Source organism: Penicillium mononematosum, assembly GCF_028829835.1.
Source record: "Penicillium mononematosum strain IBT 11891 chromosome Unknown utg000002l:1.0-8112719.0:1.0-8118358.0, whole genome shotgun sequence".
NCBI classification, from domain to species: domain Eukaryota; kingdom Fungi; phylum Ascomycota; class Eurotiomycetes; order Eurotiales; family Aspergillaceae; genus Penicillium; species Penicillium mononematosum.
In genome coordinates, this window is record NW_026643272.1 from 48,662 (window position 1) to 69,437 (window position 20,776).

Below are 20,776 nucleotides of genomic sequence, written 5' to 3' on the forward strand. Positions count from 1 at the left end.
TGTTTTTTTATATATATCAAGCCATTCTCGAAATCATGCATTTGTTATCCTTTTATGCTCTTTTGGATGATCATTTAAGACAGGTGTCCTCAGGTATCATGGAACATCCCTTAATCACAACATCATCGGCTCACAGGGCATGGTTGTATGTTGCCACAGTTTTTTATATCCACTTTAAATACCGGGCCACAACAGAGAAGCCACCAATCAATGCAGTTGCGCCGGTGCAAACGACTAGTGTCCCGTATCCAGTTCCATATGCACCCAACGCATGGCCTCGCCAGTTGTCTGCCTTGAGCAGAGCCTCACTTAGGGGTCCACTTGCCACATTTCCTATTCCGCGCCCTGTTTCCATGAATGGGAAAATGACAGTGGCATCTGCCAATGGATTGGCCTTCTGGACCTCGTGGGAGACCCCTGCCCATGTGGAGGAGAACCCACCGGCGAGCAGACCATAGGCGATACAAAAGACATATAAAGGGGGGATAGTGGCAGCGAACCCCCAAATGAAAAAGACCGAGATGACGGTACCGACAGTCGACATCAAGATGCAGGTAGTGATGTGATATCGGTCGGAAAGGAATCCCATGATGACAGATCCAAACACTGTGAACAAATTGACGAGGATTACTGTGAGAGACGCCATGTAGTCGCTCGCGCCTAGGCTGCGCGCGTATGTCGGAAGGTAGATGGTCGGCAGGAAGAATCCGATTGCTTCCAGAGTGTTGCCAAGCTGGTAAATTATGAAGACTTTGTTGTACAAGAAACGAAAATTCAGACGGTGATACGCGATTTCTGTCGTATGCAGCCTCGGTCGATGAAAGTAGAGAAAAGGCACAGCAAGGATGAACAATGCCACTGATGATATTTGAAGCGTGGCTTCAATCCCATACTGGTTCAAAAGCCACTGGATGGCAAGTGGGAAGATTATCCCGGACAGCCCAGATCCGCCCTAAGGATAATTATCAGTTCGGCTTGCCATAATGAGTTTGTGGTGCTTTATAACTCACCCAGACAATACCAAAGGCAAGGCCTTTTCGTTTATCGAACCACTCCGACATGAATAGGATCGTGGGAGTGTAGGCAAAACATCCGCCAATTCCAAAGCCAATTCCTTGCGACAAAATAAGATGCATGACGTTGGTGGAAAAGGAACTCAGTGCCAAAGACAAACACATGATAACAACGCCTATGGTGGACACCCAGCGAGCAATTTTAGGCACTAAGATCATCAAAACAATTGCCAACGGGGCAATCAAGTATGCGAGACCCTTTATGTTGTGTTAGCAAGAGCAGGGCGACCTTGGATTTCTTGACTAACCATCGCACAAGTACCAATAACTGCAATATTTTCGGATCCTTCAAAGGGTTTGTGTGTACTATAATAGTCTTGAAATATACCGAAGGCGAAGGCATAACCTGCTCGCATGTTAGGTTCAACAACAATCTATCTTTGACTAAAGAACAAATGAGCACGTACCCCAAACTAGAGCTTCGAGCATTGCAGAAGCCATAAGGAACAACCATGCTTGGACTCCTCCATCGACTGGCGGCAACTTCTCATCGTCTAGAATGATTCTGCTGTCGGACTCTTGGTCGAAGGGTATGAAGGATGTACTGCGGCTGGTGAAACTGGGAGGATACTCCTTAGGCTCCATGGTGCGAAATACCTCACGACTGTGACCACAGGTGTGAGGACTATATGGAAGTACAACGGGTTTGCGTGCGGAAGCCACGGGGAGATCCTCCTTTGAAAAGGGTTTATGTTCAATGCGGTCGTTTGAAAAAGAAAGCCAGGATTGGCCTGGGAAAAGGAAATAAGCTAATGAAAGCTAGGCGCATGACAAAAAAAATATCCTTGACAAGGCAAGGATCCATCCAATCGGCGTGCCAGGAAGGTAGGGCAAAGGCACATACCTGGAATCCAGGTAGCCCGGGGTCCCAGCAATGTGATGTTGAACCCCTAGATGTCTGATATGGTCAGTTTCATAAGTCACGCCCAAACAGACCGTACGGCTGTGATTCCTCAGTTTCCTAGGCCTTCACTTGATGCTAGACATACCCTCAACCAGGTGTTTCTTCCTGTCCTTCTTCACTGGCTGTCGACATATTAGGAAGAGCGTTGCGATTTGCTGCAACTCGAGGTCGCCGATCAGGTGTGGGATCTGCCCCGGAAATAATCCGAGAGACATGACAATAGCCTCTAGGCTTGACTCGCTGTGTGGGCGCACGAACCGCCCCGCTCTGCAGATAAAACGGGAAATGGAATGTTGATCGGGAACACTGCATAGCAGAGCTGGTGGGCTCGGAGAATTCCATGTCGATAACAGGTATCCGACTCGCCGTCATTGGCAGAGATAAGAACCACAGGAGACTCAGCTTTCCCCTAATGGATGAAGCTTCGTGGCTGGGTAGATCCAATCAGGATAGATGCTCACACCTATAGACTGTGTCATGTATGGACGCAATTTAGCAGTCTTTGCATCCATCAAGCTCGTCCGATGCCACCGAGTGACATAACTGTCAGAATAACATAACTTTGGTAAGATATGGTCAGTGAATGGGACAATGTGCAACATACAGTGTCATGCCTCTTCAAACGCTGTGCGGAGAGATTTAGCAGCATTCCAGCCAACAGAATTAACCCAAGTTTATCCATCAAGCTAGACAGGGTGATCTCCTGGCGTTACGTGTTGGGAATCCACTCTATCATAGTCGAGGAAGTTCATGTTCGTCAATCCTTGACAAACCGGATCTTGTGCTAACCTGAGGTTATGGTCATCGTGCGTTTAGTCTCGGTATTTTGTTGATTCGGGAAACCGGTCCAAACATGTTTTTTCATATTCATACAGGCCCTGTGTCTGCTCTATCATACCTTGGCTGGTCAGATTCACATTTTATAGACGATTTAAGAGGTTATGCACCTGCCCAGGTGTGCAGGTGGGCGAGGTCTTGAGGTTTGTTTATGTAATCGGGTGATTCCGGGGAGGTGCCAGGAGCACGGGTGGCCCCGGGATGTCCTGCTCTCTGCCCAATATCAAGTCTAAGTTACTCTATGTTAACGAGTTTCCTGAAATATCTTAATTTGTAGAAGAGTGGATGCATCATTTCACCAATATATTCGTGACCAAGCGTGGGTATTATATTTTCATTATCATTATCATTGAATCCAATTGAGCTAGGAGTTCCGGACTACGACTATTCAAGAGAGTTGGGATCTAAAAGTCCGCCGCGTCCGGCAACTTCTCTGGAGTATCACTTCGGAAGCTGTTCGTGACCAGGTTCCCGAAGGAAGGCGACCAGTCCACGCGCGGGGATAGAATATCCAATCCCCAGAGCTCAGAAACGAATTTGAGGATAGAAGTATGCGTGAACTCATTCCCATCGCTAGGCTTATGCTGGACCAGGCCCTTGGAAACCCAGGGGGAGATCAACACTGTAGGAACACGAATTCCCAGGCGATCAAAGTGGAAAGTGTATGGCTCACCGTCCCGAGCGGTCTCCGTATAGGTCAGGCTGTCGCCAGCAGGAACATCAGTTGGGGGCGAAACGTGATCAGCGAAGCCACCATGTTCATCCCAGGTCAGAATGAAGAGGGTCTCATTCCACTGCGGCGAGTTGCGTACAGCCTCGTAGATGCTCTTGACGAAGTTCTCGCCCATATTGATTGGGGACGGAGGATGCATTGACATATAGGAGCAGCATTCGGGGTTGATCCAAGTGAATTGTGGCAGCGCCCCAGCTTTGGCATCACTATAGAACTGGGAAATCGGAACGACGTTCTCTTTGCCATTCTTCGCGGTCCAGTCATAGAACATAGCATCGGGCAAAAATGAGGGTTTTGACTGGGTCGAGTTCTCGTAGTTCTTCCAAGTGATTCCCTTCTCTGATAGCTGCTCGAAAATGGATTTTTGTGGCAGCGCAGAGTTGAGGAAGTCATCGTCATTGTGGCCATGGCCATGCGAAGTGCCAGAGGTCAAGTAGGCACGGTTGGGGTTGGTAGGACCGGGGACAGCAGCAAACCACCGATCGAACAAGACAAAGTTCTGAGCGATGGTGTCGAAGACAGGGATATGCTCTGGGGTGAAGTAATTGATCGCCTCGGCTGCCCGGTCTAGGTCATCCTTTGGGTACGAGGCACGCTGCTCACTAATGAAACCCTCCATGGAGGACTTGGCTCCCGCAAGGGGGTGGTAGGTCCCAAACACTTGCATGTTACCACCGGCGATGCTGTGGTTGGGATCGTCCGATGCGATGTTCTTCGCATCTGGGTTGGCGCAGACCTGCTCGGAGGGGGATGAAACATTGGCAGGATTACAGTATTGAGGATTCCGGGGGCCATCAATGCTAGAATCATAGTCAAGACCGCCAGCGAAGTGGTCGAAGGACAAATTCTCCTGGACCAACACCACAATATTTTTGATGTTGCTCATACCCGACGCAGCGGGCATCGCCGCGGCACCCAGACTGAGGGCAACGAGGAGTAGAGAGCGCGCCATATTGATGGCAATAGAAAGCTGGGCATGACTTGAGCGAGTCTACGAGTTTATAACTTTTTTCCATTTTATTTTATTTCTTTATTTTCTTTTCTTTGAACCTCTCAGAAACTTTTTTCATCGCACATGCTGCAGGTCACAATTCTGCGCTGTCTATTTCTCTGTCGATCAAAAAAGCCCTAAACGCCCCCCCGCGTCGTGGGCCATGAGCTGACTATTATTGGCCAACACGTTTAACAGAAGATCAGATGTTCTGATGTTCTGATTTTCTAGTTTTTGTGACTTTTAAAACTCTTAGGGGAATATTATAGACTGGTTCATGATAGTGTATTTCATTATTTTCCAGTGACATCCTAACATTTACTTGGAATACCCTTGTTTTCGCTCTCCAAATCCTAAAATGTTCTTGTCACCGTATATTCGCTGTATGCATTTTATTTCGGAATTATTATTCGATTGTATAACTACATATAATGTTGTTGATCGGTCGATCTTATGACTTTTATACTTCATTTTGCATAGTCGCTGCATGACCAGTCGCACTGCACCGCTTTCCCTTGCCCACGCGAAAAGGTCACATCTCTTCAGATCATCTCTAGGTTAATTTTTACCTCGAGCTAAGTTGAGGGGTAAAGTCAGCAGGAAGATATGAAGTTCAAACGGTCGGGGGGTTGTGGTCACCTGGTAAATCTCAGATGGAAAGGCCAACAGAACTTGAACGTAGGAAATGGAAAAAAGGAAAGAAAAAGAGAAAAAGAAATGTTCAGTATAAACAATGAACACTATATGCCCCTAGCCTTAGCTTGACTTGCCGCTCTCTCCTTGTTGGTTCGTTTTACCGTTAAAAAAGGGGATATGTGGAATATATATCTCATCGAATCCCAAACAGAGCAAGAAATAAGTGAGAATTTGTACAAATCTAAAGTAAATATAAAATTTCAATCCCATACCCGGCGCATTCCTATCAGACATCATGCTCATAGGTCAACAAACTCTCCACGAAGCAGCTCATCTTCCTGGACCCGTTCCAGATAGCTCACCACCTTGGTTGTCAATGTAGCAATCTCATATCCGAAAAACTTGTATGCCGCCTTACCCGGTAGACTTTGACCAAAGCGTGTCACGCTGATGCCCGCATCTGCGTACCGTTCCCACCCATTTGGCGCGTAGGGCTCAATCACTACAGCTGGTATGCCCCGGTGGCGCTGCAGCGTGGCACGCTTGTAATCGAGTGACTGTTTCTCAAACAGGCGCTGGCAGGGGAAGCTGACCACGCGCGCGGTGATACCTTTCTGCACCTTTAGTTGCTCAGCAACCTCCAATGCGAACGAAAGTTCAGCTCCAACGCCGATCAAAGTGACAGCAGCCGATTCAGCTTCAGATAGGACGTATGCGCCGTGGGCTACACCATCACGACGCGTCTGGGCGAGCTGGGGCAAAGTCTGACGAGAGGTAGAAATGATACTTGGGGTCTGCTTGGCACCAATCGCAGCAATCCATGCACCAGCCGTCTCCTCACTATCACCAGGACGGATGTACAGGAGGTTTGGCATCGCGCGATACAGGTTGGCCAGTTCAATAGGCTGGTGGGTCGGTCCATCCTCGCCCATACCAATGGAGTCGTGAGTAGCGACGTGGATTATTTGAAGATGCTGCAACGCACCCATTCGGACTGCGGGTGCAGCATACAGGTAGAACATGAAGAACGTCGACGTGACCGGAATGATGGTGTTCGGGGAGTAAGCTGCCAGACCGTTGGAGATGGCAGCCATGGCATGCTCACGGACACCATAATGAATATAGCGACCGGAGTAATTACCATTGATACCACACGTTGTGCGGAGTTCGGGCTGGTGATACAGTTAGCATTGTCCCTAGTTATGGTAATATCGGTTGTTCTAACTCACATGCTGGAAGTCGACCTTGCCAGGCCAGATCATGTTTACGGATGGCGAGAGATCCGCAGTACCAACCATGAAAGAATTGATGTCTTTGGCGATTGGGTTGAACACCAAGCCAGATGAGGCACGGGTGGCAGTGGGTTTATCAGGGAAGGTGGTTGGGATGTGCTCCTGCCAGTTGGGCGGAAGCTCGCCACGCACGCGGGCCATGAACTCGGCCGCTAAATCTGGGTGCTGGAGAGCGTAGTCGTTTACCAGCTGATCCCACTCTTGAACCCACTGCTCTCCACGCTCAGGAATCCCCTGGAAGAACTGGCGCACAGATTCGCCAATGACAAAATGCTCCTCCGGGTTGAAGCCGTAGGCAGTCTTCATATCACGGATACTCTGGGCGCCAAAAGCAGCACCATGAGCAACAGCAGTTCCCGCAACGCTGCTGTGCAGACCAATGACCGTCTTGATATTAATGAAGGTGGGCTTTTCCTTCGATGAGCGGGCTTGCTCCAATGCACCAACAATGGCCTCAATATCAAAGCAGCCGTCTGCCACCTCGATCACATCCCAGCCACAAGCGCGCATCTTTGCGTTCACATCCTCGGTGTTGGTAAGGTCAACTGATCCGTCACAAGTAATCTGATTGTTGTCGTAGATGACAGTGAGGTTGTTTAGACGGAAATGTCCGGCCAGCGAGATTGCCTCGAGACCAACACCCTCTTGCAAACAAGCATCGCCAATCATACACCAAGTATGGTTGTTTACCACATCAAAGCCGGGGCGGTTGTAGGTCGCAGCGAGATTCTTCGTCGCCATGGCCAAGCCTACAGCATTCGCAATACCCTGACCCAATGGTCCGGTTGTCACTTCAATTCCTTCGTGCTCAATCTCCGGATGTCCGGGGCATAGCGCATCGACTCGATCGGAGTGGTATGATTTGAGTTGTTCGAAGGTCATGGCCTTGTAGCCTGTAAGATGCAGAAAAGAGTATTGGAAGAGGCAAGTGTGGCCTGTAGAAGGTTATTTCAGTATACATCCCTAGAGCCGTATCAATTTAGAAATATATATGCATAACTAACCGTTTGACAAGACGAAGCGATCCCGGTTGAAGAATCCCGGAGTGTGGGGTGCATAACGCATAACATATCTCCAAAGCGCAACACCAATTGCAGCCATACCGATAGCACCACTAGCACGCGATCAGCTTGTGCTCAAATTAAGATTCTGTTGCGAGGATCATACCCGGGGTGTCCGCCATTGAATTGCTGGCAGAGGTCTGCAATCAATAACCGAAAGGTCTTCAATACCAAGTCGTGGTCCTTGGACAGCTTGTGGACTAGAGGCATTGCAGAGCTGTGGACGCCATTGACGCCGTTCTGTTGAACTTCGACTGACATTGTAGGAACCGTATAGAGATGAGCAATAGAGAATGTCCAAATGCCCAAAGCTGGAGGGAAAGCTCATTGAAATATTGTAAGTGGTGGTGCTTAATATTTCCTAATCGGGCGATCTTCCCTAAAGGGTCGACCCCACCTCCGCGAGTTGGCAGCTCCATCCACACCAAAATAGGTAATTTGAGCCACAACTTACTAGATCAAGTACTTATTGGGCTCCCATAGCGGCTTTAAAGAATGGAACTTGCCCACTTTTGTAATGCACAGAAAACACACAATGGCTCCGGTACTTCTCGATCAGCCGAACGGCCAGCAGATGGTGAAAACGGCAGACGATCGGGTTCCCCTCAAAGTCTCCCATCCCAATCCCTCATTGCAGATAACCGCCGACCAGAAGTTGAAATCTGTCGACACGCCTGTTTACGCCCCCAAACCAGGCGAGGCACTGGTTCATATCAAAGCAACTGGAATTTGCGGGTCGGATCTTCATTTCTGGAAGACCGGGCGCATTGGATCATTGGTGTTTGAAGGTGACTGCACCATTGGCCATGAAGCCTCGGGTATCGTTCTGCAATGCGGCGAGGGGGGTCAACCATTTGAAGCCAGGTAGACATGATTCATTTGAGTTTGAAGATTTTTGAGCTGATACTGTGACAGGTGACCGGGTGGCCGTCGAACCTGGTGTTCCCTGTGAACACTGTTTCCTCTGTGATGAGGGCCGTTATAACCTGTGCGATGATGTCCAGTTTGCCGGTGTTTACCCTTATGAAGGTACCATGCAGCGTTACAAGAACCACCCTGCGAAATGGCTGCATAAGCTACCCGACAATGTCACTTTCGCTGAAGGCGCACTTCTCGAGCCTCTTTCGGTGGTGATGCACGGCGTCAAGTCGGCTGGTCTTTCGTTGGGCCGCGGTGTAGTTGTATGCGGTGCAGGCCCAATTGGCTTGATCGCCTTAGCTGCAGCACGTGCCTCGGGCGCACACCCTATCGTGGTGACGGATCTCGAACCGGCTCGACTGGCGTTTGCGAAAGAATTTGTCCCTTCCTGCATTACCTATGAGGTGGACCGTACAAAGGATTCGCAAGGTAACGCAGAGGCCATTCGTGCTCTCTTCGGGTCTGGCGAATATTTTGCTCCGGAGACCATACTTGAGTGTACCGGTGTCGAAAGCAGTGTATGCACTGCTGCATACACTGCACGGCGGGGAGGCACCGTCATGGTGATTGGTGTAGGAAAGGCGATCATGAACAACTTACCTTTTATGCATATTTCTCTCGCCGAGGTCAGTTGCATTAGTGTCCTGATGGAGTGAATATTGAATTTTTTTGCTGACTCTGCTAGATCGATCTCCGGTTCATCAACCGTTACCGTGACACCTGGCCGCCAGCAGTCGCCTGCCTAAGTGGTGGCATCTTGGACCTGAAGAAACTTGTATCGCATCGTTTCCCTCTTGAAAAGGCCCAAGATGCGCTCCACCTTTGTGCTGATACTCGAAATGGTAGCATCAAGGTGTTGGTTGTCGACGAGCAGGATGTTTCGTTATAGATGTGTTAAGGAAAATTTGTTTTCGATCGTTCCGAGGCTGAGCACAGCTGGAGTTGGTGCTCTATCGAGACAATCTTGTTTAGTTCCGTGTAAACTAGGAGAGTGGCAAAGCGAAGTAAACAATATTCAGCAATGCAAATGCTTGATTTGATACTATATACCAATTCAAGCCAGACACAATGCCTGCACAACTCTCAACCCCCACTTTGACCATTGTATTCCCTCAAAATGATGACTGGCAAAATATGGACTCGATGGCCGGAATTGGGTCCTTGGAAGAGTGCTCGCCAGGACTCAAGAATGTGTTATGTCCGGTGCAGTCAGGGCCGCTGTACTACAGTTAGTGAGAGTCCACTGGCTGGATTGTCATCAGACTTACGTGAAGAGACGACATGGCTTTTTCAAAGACACAGTAAGGACGTCCCTATGACGCGTTAGTCTCAGCCGAAACATGGTTGCTAGAAACCAATCTCACTCTTCCTCGATGGGATGGCAATCATTCAATGGGACATCAATACCACGGCTCTTTTCTGCTGTTTCGATTCCCACCTGCACGGCCATGTTAGCAATTGGGCGTGGACCTGAGGACGGACATCCGCACAATTGTTCTTTTTGGATCCTTCGCTGCCGATACAGAGAGAAGCATCAAGCTTAGAAGCGACAGCTGTTTGAGACCGTACATGACGCAGATACAAGCAGAGATCCAATAATACTAGATCTGAGGGTATGGGATGCTCGACAGTGTTCAAAGTACTCCAATATGGTGCAGCAGTTCGACCCTTCCTGCAAGAAGATGCCATCTGTCTTTTCTCTATCCCTTGCGTCTGTCTCCTCTGCAAGGGCTAGGGTTACGGCTAACAGCGTTGGAAGCTCACACCCCTTTTTCTTTGCAGTGATCTTCCCCGTACACAGGTGCAGAGTACTCCATAGCGAGGATCAGAATGTGACTGTTGATTTGAGCTGTATGGAATACATCTTAGGTTGTGATCGAGGTGCAATGTCGATCGATGAGTACTGTTGAACATTGGGAATTCTGAATTCCGTACTCCGTACTGCGTAAATATCGAGAGAAGATAGAGCAAATCATGCAACTAACATAGTTAATTAAAAGAAATGCTCAAAAGACATCCGAAGTGTCCGAGTGTCAAAGGAGAAGTGAAAGTGGCCGATGTCTCCCGAGTCCCAATCTCCCCACTTCAACTTTGCAACTTCTAACTCTTTTGGATATTCTTTGGATATTCTTTCCATTTTCTTGATTACATATTCGCAGTTCAGCACAGACTCCATGATTCCATAATTGGATCACAACCCCGGTGAACTGGGTGAGCCATCGCATGTCTCCAATTACGCCATGAACGACTGGTCCCAACCCGAAGCGACTCCGTCCAATTCCACCGATGCTGCATTTGCGTCTCCATTGGGAGCTACCAGCTGGGGTGATGGATTCTCCCATGATCCAGGCTTCTTAGCTTCTCAGGAGGAGCTACGATGCATGCTTTTCAATCTCGCGCAGTCTGCAGCCCCGACCCGCGCGCCGAGCCCAGATACCCAGGAACAAGACGCCACACAATCGCGCGACAGGGGGCAGACACCGACGCGTCCTGTGCTGTCAAATCCCCGTCGCATCGAGTACTTGAAGAACTATGTCGGGCAGGTGGCACCATGGGTAAGTGGCATTGCTGGTGATGATCTCAATAATCGCTGATGGCCGACCGCAGCTCGATATGTTCGATTCGCAATGTACCTTTCGAGTGCAGATTCCCGCGCTGGCCCGATCATTCCCTGCCCTGCTGAATGCCATCCTCGCGATATCCGCCCGACAAATGGAAAGGAAGGAGGGAATTCAAGACTCATTTGACAGCTTGGAGCTTTACCAGGAAGCAATTCGCCTGCTGAGCCCACTGTTGCAAATGCGTGATCCTAAAGTCGTGGCCGCCTGCGTACTTCTCTGCTGTCTCGAGATGATGTCTGCGCGTGCGCAGGATTGGCACCGTCATCTGGAGGGTTGTGCAGCACTTTTTGACGCATTCCAAATGAATGGGTTCAGTGAGGGCCTTCTACAAGCAGTATTTTGGTGCTACGCGCGCATGGGTGAGGATCCATATTGATGGTCGAATGAAAGGGATATCACTGATTTGGAAAAACTAGACCTATGTGGTGCGTTGATCTCTGATGGGACACAGAGCACTCTTCTTCGGCCTAGCAAATGGCTCGCACCTGGATGTCATGAAGATGATGCTGCACAGCTCTTCAAGGCTGCGCAGTCCCCGGACATGCACGCCAACTACGCGGTATACCTGTGCGCAAAATCCTGCGAGCTGGTGGCTGATCGTACTCAGTTTGTGGAGCTAGCCGTTCAGAATGACTGCGCCGGAGAGGCCTTCAATCGCCGTTGGCTGCGGCTCTGGGGCGATTTGCAGAATTGGCTTGACAACCGACCACCGGAGCTGTTACCAATAAACACAACAACAACCAAACCATTCCCCCATATCCTTTTCCTACAATGGGCGGCTATATCCTCGAACCAACTATACCACACAGCATGCATTTTGCTGCTCAACTTGATGCCCAAATCTATCAAACTACAGCCAACACCCGCAATGTCTGCGTTGTGGCATGCGAGGCGTATTTGTGGAATCTCGCTCGCCAACCCGCACCACGGATGCTTGAACAACGCCATCCAGCCGCTATGGATTGCTGGACGGCTGTTCAGCCATGTATCCGAACACACCATTATAGTCGAACTGATTCGCCATATTGAAGCCGAGACTGGATGGGGCGCTTGCTGGCGCATCCGCGACCTGGAACTAGCCTGGGGATATCAGGTCTCACGCTCAGACCGGACTATGGATAGACCTCGGTTTCCCGTAACAGGGTGAGCATCGGTATCAACTTGAATGATCTTCCTTTACTATGTCTCATCAAGAAGGCACCACTCGACTCGCAGGCTATGCAAGCAGTTTTTCACGTTCCACCCTGTCACAGTATGAATGCGTTCTAACCCACGCACAACCTCGTGTTGTTGTGACTCATGTGTCATCCGACGAGCTGCCAGCAGAAAGGATGCCAATAGACATGGATCCCAGCACTCCCGACGATCATTGTGGAGAGCAATACTGCATATCCGCTGCGTATGCCACAGTGGTGACATGGCAACGGAGCGGAAGTCGGCGATGCGTGCAGTGCGAGGTCGATTGTGTAACAAGATCAACATGGCCGTATGGTATAACTGGTTGCCGAACAAGCTCGCTCCGTTGGCAAAGAGAATAACGGGGAAACTTCTTTCTGGCCCAGCTAACTGATCATCCATCTCTATTTCCAGCATGGGCTCAAACTCCCGTGGTCGCTCTCGATACCATTGTTGCAATTCCTCGACCAACTGTATCCATATATGGAACGGAGGTCGATCGGGAGGAACCTCTTCATTGTGCACAAATTGGATCGCTCTCGCGCAGAGCCATAGCGGGCGATAGGCGTAGAAGAAAACCATCTCAAACGGGTCAGCCACAAGATCTACTTGTGTGAAATACGGGAATGACGGGGGAAGCTGCATGCGCATATCGCTATCGGTCGCTAACGCTGTCGCGAGATCTGTGGTACGCGAACAAGTCAGTGAATAGTGATCAGAACTACCTGTGTTGTTTTGGAATCCATACCCAGCCTGAAAAAGAGCCAATAGATCGCGGAATTAATATCTCTGCCCACCGCGTGGGAACTTAGAGCCCCCATGAGGTCATGATCGCACTGTCTTTCAGGGTTCCACGTGGTTGTGATGTCCAAGATACAATATTTCACTTGATTTATAACTTTCAACAGTGCGACACGTGTAATGTCAACCTGCATTTCCGAGTCGGCGTGCCGAAGGAATGTCTTGCTCCTGTCTTCGGGTGGCTTACGTGGATCAAGCTGGCGGACAGAAGTCTCGGATAGGTCAAGGATGGAGTTCCAGATACGTGACGAGACCATCGCAAGCTGAAGACCCTGGATTCCAAATGATTGACCAAGATCACAAATGTCCAACTACTGCAGTCAGCGTGGTGTAGTCCGTGGTGGTTTCAAATAGCTCACCCAAGAGGCTACCTCATAGCGATAATGTCGTAGCAAGGCTTGTGTTTCGGTGGGTGAAAGTGTCTCGAGACTTGACTCTGGTGGTTGTTGTATACTTTGCGGGCTGAAGGTTAATTGATGCGAAACATTCGATGGTATTGTTGGAGTCTTCAAGGTGGCTCTCGCTGGTGATGGAACTCCCAAGTCCGACAGCCCCAGATCGGGTCCATTCATACCGAGAGCCAACAACCCCGCGACTGCCGATTCATCATTGTCATTGAGGATCGTGTAATTCTGTTCGGCCACAGCATGGGGGGGGCTGGCTCTGACCAGAATGGCTCATCTTCATCTCTGGCGTCACTAAGCGTAATGGGGTCGGCTTGTTGTGGTTGTGGAGTCGTATCAATCCGAGAAAATGCATCTACCAGTGGATGATCCTCGGTTCGGTTGGAATCTTTTGTGTTTGCGGTCTCTTCGGTGACAAACTACATGTATATGGATCAGGTCTCTACCCTGCGATAATCACTGGAAAACCTACCCGAATCGCTTCATAGCTGGCAGATGGTGTCTCGGTATCTGACGCTTGAATAGTGCGTGCATTCTTCGTCAGAAAGGTCAATTGTGGACCATATTGGCATTGGAAGTTCCGGTCAATGCAGTTCCGACACCGCGGTTTGCCTTCATCGCCTGAATAAATATTAGACTTGAACGTTCTGCAGATTCAGAAAAAAGAACATACATTTTCGCCTACGAACGCGACAGCGCATGCACCCAGTGCGACATCTGGTCAGTCGAGTTTCTCTTTGACGCTTCATGGCAGGATCCTAGAGGCTACGGAGTACAGTGCTGTGAGACGGGAGCTTGCGGGATTCCAATCGGGAAGGTGCCGAGCCAGATTAGGAAGGCGCAAGCACCATCAGCTGACCATCACATGACCTTCTTTGTCATCCTGTTTACGTCAGGGGTTCTACCGGGCCGGGTCCACCCTGACAATCAGTCCATCCATGGATGGATTGGAATATATCAAGTGACAAATCGGGAAATTATTAGATTGAGGTAATCAAAACCTGTTGCAACTACAGCTTCTTCTCCGCCAAACTTCGACTCTTCTTCCACTCGTCCACAATTCCAGCATAGACCGAAGGGGCATACACCCCTGTCAGCTCAGTGTAGAACCCGCCCCCGAGTCGATATGGATTCAGACCCAAATCGCGCAAGAGCATATCGTTATACTAATGCAGTAGTTAGTTTACGATATCCTCGTAGTTTCGCGCAACAACCATACCTGAATGGCCTCTACTTCAAGGCCAGTTCCCGTCAATGAGCCCAGGACCACATCCTCGGAGATAGTATTCTCCATAGCCTCCAGCGAAAGATTTTCGAGCGAGAGGGCCTTATGTGGGGTTGACTTAATGTCCACGGTGGAGTTGAGCCCCCCCTGTCAAAAATGCCGCCACCCAAAGAGCTTGAACCTCTGCAACAACAGCAATAGTGGAGGATAAAATAACCCCGAGCGTTGCAAAGGAGCGGTCGCCTTGTGCGACTAATTCAGGTGCAACCATACGGCGGAAAAGGCGATATGGTACCAGCTTGTGAGATTCGGTCCATGAGGGAGGTCTCCGATCTGGAAGAGCGCATCTCGTCGCATTCAAAGTCTTCCTGACCATGACCTCGGAACGTTGATCTAGATCCTCCCAGTATTGGATGCGGTCATTTATGGTTGATTCGAGTGGTCCATTGATTCTCTCCGCTGTTTGCGCTGCAATTTCACGATTCTCGTGGATATTGTCCACCAGGGCCGACAGACCCAGTTCTAGACGGAGACTTGCAGGTTCAAACCGAATCGGGACTATTGGCTTATATCCGGTCGCGTGGATGACCAGATCAATCTCATCGATACAACTACTGTCCGCTAAGTGCACCGCAGCTTTTGTGGATGAACCCGTGGTTTTCTCCCTGACAGTGTCGATATCCGTGATCGCTGATCGGTACACATTGACATGGGATGATCTAATTGTTTCCCAGAGATCTCCTTGGTTTGCGATGCCAATACCGGATGCACACGAGAGAACACTGGAGAGTATCAGTCACAGAATATTCCAAGTGACATCTCATTTGGACTTACCTGTTCTCTGGGCGAAGCTTTTCCATTTTCGGATCAGAACCGTATTGTGCCATTTCCTCCAGGCCTTTGTCAATTGATCGCCAAAGCCAACGAATCCACCATCGACCTAGTGGGTTGCCGTGGAATAGCCGCGCTAGCCATGAGCCTTCCCAGTGAAGACCCCCGGAGGGTCCAAGAGACAGACGTCTTGGAGTCATGTAGCAGCACGGGTAAGATGGGTGAGCAGTCTGCTGCTGGCAGCCTTATCGCTTGCGACGGTGTTGCCATCTGGGAGAGTAGATATTGGCGGTACCATCCATGCGGGCCCTGCACCTCGATCACGGATGATCCAGTGTACTTCGACGGGATTCTCCTGTGTGGACTTCAGATGCAGCTTTGAGTCGTTGCGGTGTAGAGTCGCAAAGAAATGCACCAGATCAAATGATGATTTTGCACCACCATAAATAGCAACTGATCGCAGCTGTGGATAAGGAGAATCTTTCGCTGGAATGCTAACAGCTTCGGAGTCAGGTGCTTTCAGTGGCTGATATCCCAGGTGTTCTCTTGCCCATTCTCCAACATCTTTGGCATGGATGACTGGAGCAGAGTTATCAAAGCCCATTGATGACCCCTTCGTGTCGGGCATATTTGGTACGGACGTCAGTCCTGTAGCCAGGACCAACTTGTCGCAGATAATGGTGATGCGCTGACCCGGGGAACGTTGATACACTGATGTTGAGCTTCCACTCTTTGGTTTCTAAACGGCTGATGTCGTCGACCTAGAGATCACTCAGAAATACCACAATGGTAGAATGGACTGAGAGCATCTTACCGTCCAGTTCAATCGTATGTGCTTTTTGAGCTGCCATTTCTCGACCCATGCATGGAGATACCGGTTGATCTTCCAGCCTGCAATGAACTGATTTTGTGTGTCACCTGCATGTTCCTCTGGAACAACGTCGGAAAGAGGCAGATCACTGAACTCATAGAGTCCATATGAGTTCTGGCTCAACAAATTTGGGTAAAGGCGCTCCTCGGCCCAAGTACCCCCAATATCCGAGGCAGAGTCGATCACAAGAAGGCGACTTTCAGATGGGGCCGTTGGGGAAGCATCGATGTTCTCGGTAAAACAGGCAGGGATTTCGGCGATTTGATCTGTACTTTTGGCTGTACTTTCGTATGCCCCAAGAAGTTGTAGATATGTCTTTGCTGCGATGAGACCGTAAAGACCTAACGAATTAGCCAACATCCAATTTGGTTGTCAACTGCTACCAACCTGCTCCGACGATCACAACTCGTTCCATGGCTAAAATGATTGCAGAGGGAGAAGAAAGGGGGAGTAAAAGAGAAAAAGAAAAAGAAAAAGAAACGGAGTTTTTAATCCAAAAGTGTACAATGAAAGGGCAACAATACTAAGAATAGCTCGGAGATGCGAGGATCTTGATATTGTTCGTGTGGGGGGTCACCACAACAATGGGAATCCCATTCGAAAATACAATTTTGAGATATTTGGAGATATTTGGGTAATTTAGAAATATTAGAAACAATCTGTAATAGAATATAGTCTTGGACATATTGCCACTTAAACAGAGGGCTTCAATAATGTCAACAGCATGGTTTTGTCGAGATTGAGCAGCATGTACTAGTAATCTAAATGTCCATGGGGTTGGATACAACACAAAATAAAAGTCATAACCCCAAAAAGAGAGGTTAGGAACTCTTGAGCCTGAAATTCTAAAAGAAACCCTTCCAACTTGAACCCTCCAGGGCTGTTCTAAAGTTCTCCAAAACCCCACGCAGACCAGTCAGTGTAGTCTCATATTGAACAATTACATGAGCTGTAGTCCCCCAATGACCGTCTGCCCGTCGTTGAGCGCCTCTCACGGAACTCTGATCGTGTTTGATGCATTTTACTACCCATGAGTTTTATTCTATGATTCTTATACTGATCCCGAAGACTATTATAGTTGGAAACCACCGATCTGTCAATTCCACATAGCTCCCTTTCGTGGACAACCCTTGTCGATGTATGTTCCTATCACACAAATATGGTCGCGAATGATGCGCTTTTATTCTATATTTGTATTGCTTCCGTATATACACATTATATTGTGAGTCCCCGAATCTGTCGGACCAGGTCGATCACAGTCTCCTTGAAGGGCCGATATTTCACCCCCAACTCCCGAGCTACAGTCTCCCCATCAATCCCATAAGAGGCACTCGGCTTCTCACCCATCTTATAATTCGTAGTTACAGTCTCTTTAGCCCAGCTAAATTCATCGCGAATGATATCCGCAGCATATTCGTACGAAAACGGCTCCGGAGAAGCGGCCACAAATCTCTTGCCACCAGCTTCGGGCGTAAGCAACGCCTGAACATGCACCTCAGCGAGGTCGCGAGCATCAATCCAACCAGGGACACGTGTCACAGGAAGTGGATCTACGCCCGCGGCCACACCCCAGAGCATCATATTTGACTCGTTGAGCTGCTGCACCGTCGGCACGGGGTGCACGACCGGACCGAAAACCATAGGAGGGCAGAGAGTTACCAGGTCGAATTTGGTTTTCTCTTCCTTGACAAACTCCCATGCTGCGAGCTCGGCGAACTTCTTAGAGCCGCGGTATGCGGTGACAGAGTCTGATTTCGGATCGATTGCCTCCTCGTATGTCAACGGGTTCCAGTTCGCGGCGGTATACGTGAATCCTGGTGCTGGAGTGCTGCTCGGGTTGACTACTGAGGCGAAGGAGGATGTCATCACAAGGCGCTGAACCTTTGATCCTGGCCTAGCGGAGGCAGAAAGTATCGACTTGACTCCGTTGATAGCGGGCAAAATCAATTCCTGTTCGTTGTTGGTAGTGTCGTAGAAGAATGGCTGTCAAACTTATTAGCCCGTTGTGCTGACCATAAACAAGATGATTTTAAGTGGCCTACGCTCGCTACATGGATCACTGCGTCAATGCCATCCATTACAGAATCGAAAACTCCAATCTGGGTAAAGTCTTCCACGACGACGAAATCAAGCTTTGAAGCGTACTGCGGACGTGCAGCCTTCATCTGATCTCCCTTTTGCTTTGATCTTGTCGAGCCTCGGACTGAGAATCCGCGAGCCAGTAGATTATCAACAACATGGGCGCCGATGAACCCCGTGGCGCCAGTGACGAGGACGTACCTGCGGTCATCAGCACTGACCGGGTACGTGGGAAGAGATTAACTTACGAGGGTTTTTGAGCAGGCATTTTATCAGGTGTAGGTATAGGTAGAAGGGTAAGCTTGGAACGGGTTTATTATAGTCGTGTGTACCCCGCGTGGGGGGGAAATGAGGTTCTAAGATTAATATCCACAGCCATTCCACACTGCTGTTAGTGTGGGGGGAGCAATGTACGGGAAAATGAGGTGAACAGACAGTATTCTATTGTTCTAACTGATTGGTTATATCCTTTAGTTATACATGTATAGGGGAGATCAGTCACCACGTATCTATATCTACTACATAGTCACTTCTAACTCACTTCTGCTCCTGCAACACCTCCTCCGTTGTACGGACGATGACATCAAAGGCATTACGGATATACTTCTCTTCGGCCAAAGCGTTGGCACTAACCACCCGTATCACACAGACGCCATCAACGACGGTAGAGGTGATGAAGATTTCGCCTCGCGTGTTGACCAATTCGGAGATCTTCTTAGTTAGACCGTCAGCAACTTCATCTTTGACCACGCGATCGGACGATCCACTGGCCCCATTAGATGCCCCCTGGGGGCTCTTAACGCGGAAGACAGTCAAGCCAAAGCCTGGCTTTGTGACAATCTCAAATAGGTCGGACCGACCGCGCACCAAGCCAGCAAAGGTATCACCAAGCCCGATGGTCTTGCGGATATGCGCTTTCATGCCATTGAGACCATAGCTCCGAATCACGAACCAAATCTTAAGTGCGCGGAATCTGCGACCGAGGGAAATACACCAGTTCCGGTAGTCAATTACACTTCCACTTTCCGAGTATGGGTTGCGCAGATATGTTGGTGTGATATCCAATGCGCTTGTCAGATCCAAGCGATTCCGGACAAAGAGGACGCTTGGGAATGTTAGACCAAAGATACAAATTTTTCCACAGACAATCGGTGTGAAAAGCTTACCTAGCATCAAAGTTCACTAGCAACCACTTATGCATGTTCATGTTGAAACTGTCAACGCCCTCCGCAAAATTCTTCGCAATATACTGCCACTCATCCGCAACAAGGGACGCACCGGCATAGGCGGCATCGATATGCACCCAGATACGCTGCCACGCCGGCTTTTCCTTTAAAACTGCCTTGATTTCTGCAAAGCGGTCCACACTGCAGGTATTTGTCGTGCCAAAGGTCAGGGTGATGTGGTACGGGGTAAGTCCGTCCTTATCGCACTTCTCAAGAACCTCACGGAGACGAGGTCCGGTCATTTCCATGTTATCCTCCAGCCGCGTGGTCACGCTGCGGAAGCGAGTACCGGCAATCAAAGCACCCTTAGCACCACTGCTGTGTGTTTGGTCACTGGCAATAGCGACCAGCTTGGCTTGAACATCGAACTTGCGGTCCTCATACTCCGGTGTACCCTCCTTCAAGCCTTCGGCAAGCAGCAGTTCCCGCACACGCCTCTCCCGTGCGGCGACAATAATGGTCGCAATAGCATCACTCGCACTGTTCTGGATAACACCGCCGCCGCGGGTCTCGGACGTACTCCTGAAACACTCGGGTAGTGCCAGGGCTTTCGCGACCCAGTCCATAATAATGGTCTCCATCTCCGTGCACGCTGGTGAACACAGCCAGTTGAAAGCAGGGGCCGTAAACGTAGCGGAGTACATCTCGCCCAGAATGCTGGGGTATGTCACGCAGGCCGGGTAGTAGGCCATGAAATTGGGGGACTGCCAATGCGTCAACCCGGGCTTTATCTTGGTGTCAACATCTTCCTGGATTTGGGCCCAGTCTTCCGGTTCGTCAGGGGGGTTCTCCGGGATCAGAGGGCGCAGGTATCCGGGCTCGATAGCGGGGAGGACTCGGCGCTCGGGCACGCTGTCGAAGTAATTGACGACTGCACGAAAGCTTGGTTAGATTGAACATAATTGAGCCTGGAGTTTGCGCAAGGATAGGGGGGCTCGTACTATCATCAATGGCAGAGTGTGCTGCGGTCTTGAACTGATTGTGATCCATGCTGCGCGTCAACTAGAGATCTGCGATGCGGGGATAGTTTGGTTTCTATGGAGCTGTAAGTGCGGCAATTGGCGGCGCAGTAGAACACAGTATAAGAGGGAAAAAAC

At 49.6% G+C, this 20,776-nt stretch overlaps 11 protein-coding genes across 11 annotated transcripts; 2 read left to right on the forward strand and 9 right to left on the reverse strand.

The window, feature by feature from the left end:
* Positions 1–163: 163 nt before the first annotated feature.
* N7519_001730 (uncharacterized protein) lies at positions 164–2,349 on the reverse strand (the record flags this gene model as incomplete). Its single annotated transcript, XM_057288508.1, has 7 exons — positions 164–952; positions 1,011–1,271; positions 1,322–1,419; positions 1,481–1,677; positions 1,918–1,963; positions 2,063–2,165; positions 2,236–2,349. The coding sequence occupies 7 exons, from the start codon at positions 2,347–2,349 to the stop codon at positions 164–166; spliced, it is 1,608 nt and encodes a 535-aa protein (XP_057149710.1).
* Positions 2,350–3,218: 869 nt separating this feature from the next.
* N7519_001731 (putative phosphatidylglycerol specific phospholipase) lies at positions 3,219–4,499 on the reverse strand (the record flags this gene model as incomplete). The annotated part of the gene is made up of 1 exon (XM_057288509.1): positions 3,219–4,499. One exon carries the CDS (start codon positions 4,497–4,499, stop codon positions 3,219–3,221), a length of 1,281 nt encoding a protein of 426 aa, XP_057149711.1.
* Positions 4,500–5,473: 974 nt separating this feature from the next.
* Positions 5,474–7,788, reverse strand: N7519_001732 (transketolase family protein; the record flags this gene model as incomplete). Its single annotated transcript, XM_057288510.1, has 4 exons — positions 5,474–6,346; positions 6,404–7,401; positions 7,471–7,580; positions 7,634–7,788. 4 exons carry the CDS (start codon positions 7,786–7,788, stop codon positions 5,474–5,476), a joined length of 2,136 nt encoding a protein of 711 aa, XP_057149712.1.
* Positions 7,789–8,062: 274 nt separating this feature from the next.
* Positions 8,063–9,334, forward strand: N7519_001733 (NAD(P)-dependent alcohol dehydrogenase; the record flags this gene model as incomplete). Its single annotated transcript, XM_057288511.1, has 3 exons — positions 8,063–8,372; positions 8,443–9,071; positions 9,131–9,334. 3 exons carry the CDS (start codon positions 8,063–8,065, stop codon positions 9,332–9,334), a joined length of 1,143 nt encoding a protein of 380 aa, XP_057149713.1.
* A 223-nt stretch (positions 9,335–9,557) lies between these two features.
* N7519_001734 (uncharacterized protein) lies at positions 9,558–9,895 on the reverse strand (the record flags this gene model as incomplete). The annotated part of the gene is made up of 3 exons (XM_057288512.1): positions 9,558–9,663; positions 9,714–9,758; positions 9,810–9,895. The coding sequence occupies 3 exons, from the start codon at positions 9,893–9,895 to the stop codon at positions 9,558–9,560; spliced, it is 237 nt and encodes a 78-aa protein (XP_057149714.1).
* A 790-nt stretch (positions 9,896–10,685) lies between these two features.
* N7519_001735 (uncharacterized protein) lies at positions 10,686–12,213 on the forward strand (the record flags this gene model as incomplete). The annotated part of the gene is made up of 3 exons (XM_057288513.1): positions 10,686–11,000; positions 11,053–11,425; positions 11,483–12,213. The coding sequence occupies 3 exons, from the start codon at positions 10,686–10,688 to the stop codon at positions 12,211–12,213; spliced, it is 1,419 nt and encodes a 472-aa protein (XP_057149715.1).
* Positions 12,214–12,245: 32 nt separating this feature from the next.
* On the reverse strand, positions 12,246–12,893 carry N7519_001736 (uncharacterized protein; the record flags this gene model as incomplete). The annotated part of the gene is made up of 1 exon (XM_057288514.1): positions 12,246–12,893. One exon carries the CDS (start codon positions 12,891–12,893, stop codon positions 12,246–12,248), a length of 648 nt encoding a protein of 215 aa, XP_057149716.1.
* A 1,564-nt stretch (positions 12,894–14,457) lies between these two features.
* N7519_001737 (uncharacterized protein) lies at positions 14,458–15,532 on the reverse strand (the record flags this gene model as incomplete). Its single annotated transcript, XM_057288515.1, has 4 exons — positions 14,458–14,613; positions 14,667–14,774; positions 14,839–15,454; positions 15,507–15,532. 4 exons carry the CDS (start codon positions 15,530–15,532, stop codon positions 14,458–14,460), a joined length of 906 nt encoding a protein of 301 aa, XP_057149717.1.
* Positions 15,533–15,699: 167 nt separating this feature from the next.
* On the reverse strand, positions 15,700–16,789 carry N7519_001738 (uncharacterized protein; the record flags this gene model as incomplete). The annotated part of the gene is made up of 3 exons (XM_057288516.1): positions 15,700–16,242; positions 16,318–16,715; positions 16,762–16,789. The coding sequence occupies 3 exons, from the start codon at positions 16,787–16,789 to the stop codon at positions 15,700–15,702; spliced, it is 969 nt and encodes a 322-aa protein (XP_057149718.1).
* Positions 16,790–17,589: 800 nt separating this feature from the next.
* On the reverse strand, positions 17,590–18,721 carry N7519_001739 (SDR family oxidoreductase; the record flags this gene model as incomplete). Its single annotated transcript, XM_057288517.1, has 3 exons — positions 17,590–18,357; positions 18,417–18,654; positions 18,702–18,721. 3 exons carry the CDS (start codon positions 18,719–18,721, stop codon positions 17,590–17,592), a joined length of 1,026 nt encoding a protein of 341 aa, XP_057149719.1.
* Positions 18,722–18,990: 269 nt separating this feature from the next.
* On the reverse strand, positions 18,991–20,669 carry N7519_001740 (putative aromatic-L-amino-acid decarboxylase; the record flags this gene model as incomplete). The annotated part of the gene is made up of 3 exons (XM_057288518.1): positions 18,991–19,558; positions 19,620–20,550; positions 20,621–20,669. The coding sequence occupies 3 exons, from the start codon at positions 20,667–20,669 to the stop codon at positions 18,991–18,993; spliced, it is 1,548 nt and encodes a 515-aa protein (XP_057149720.1).
* Positions 20,670–20,776: the final 107 nt, after the last annotated feature.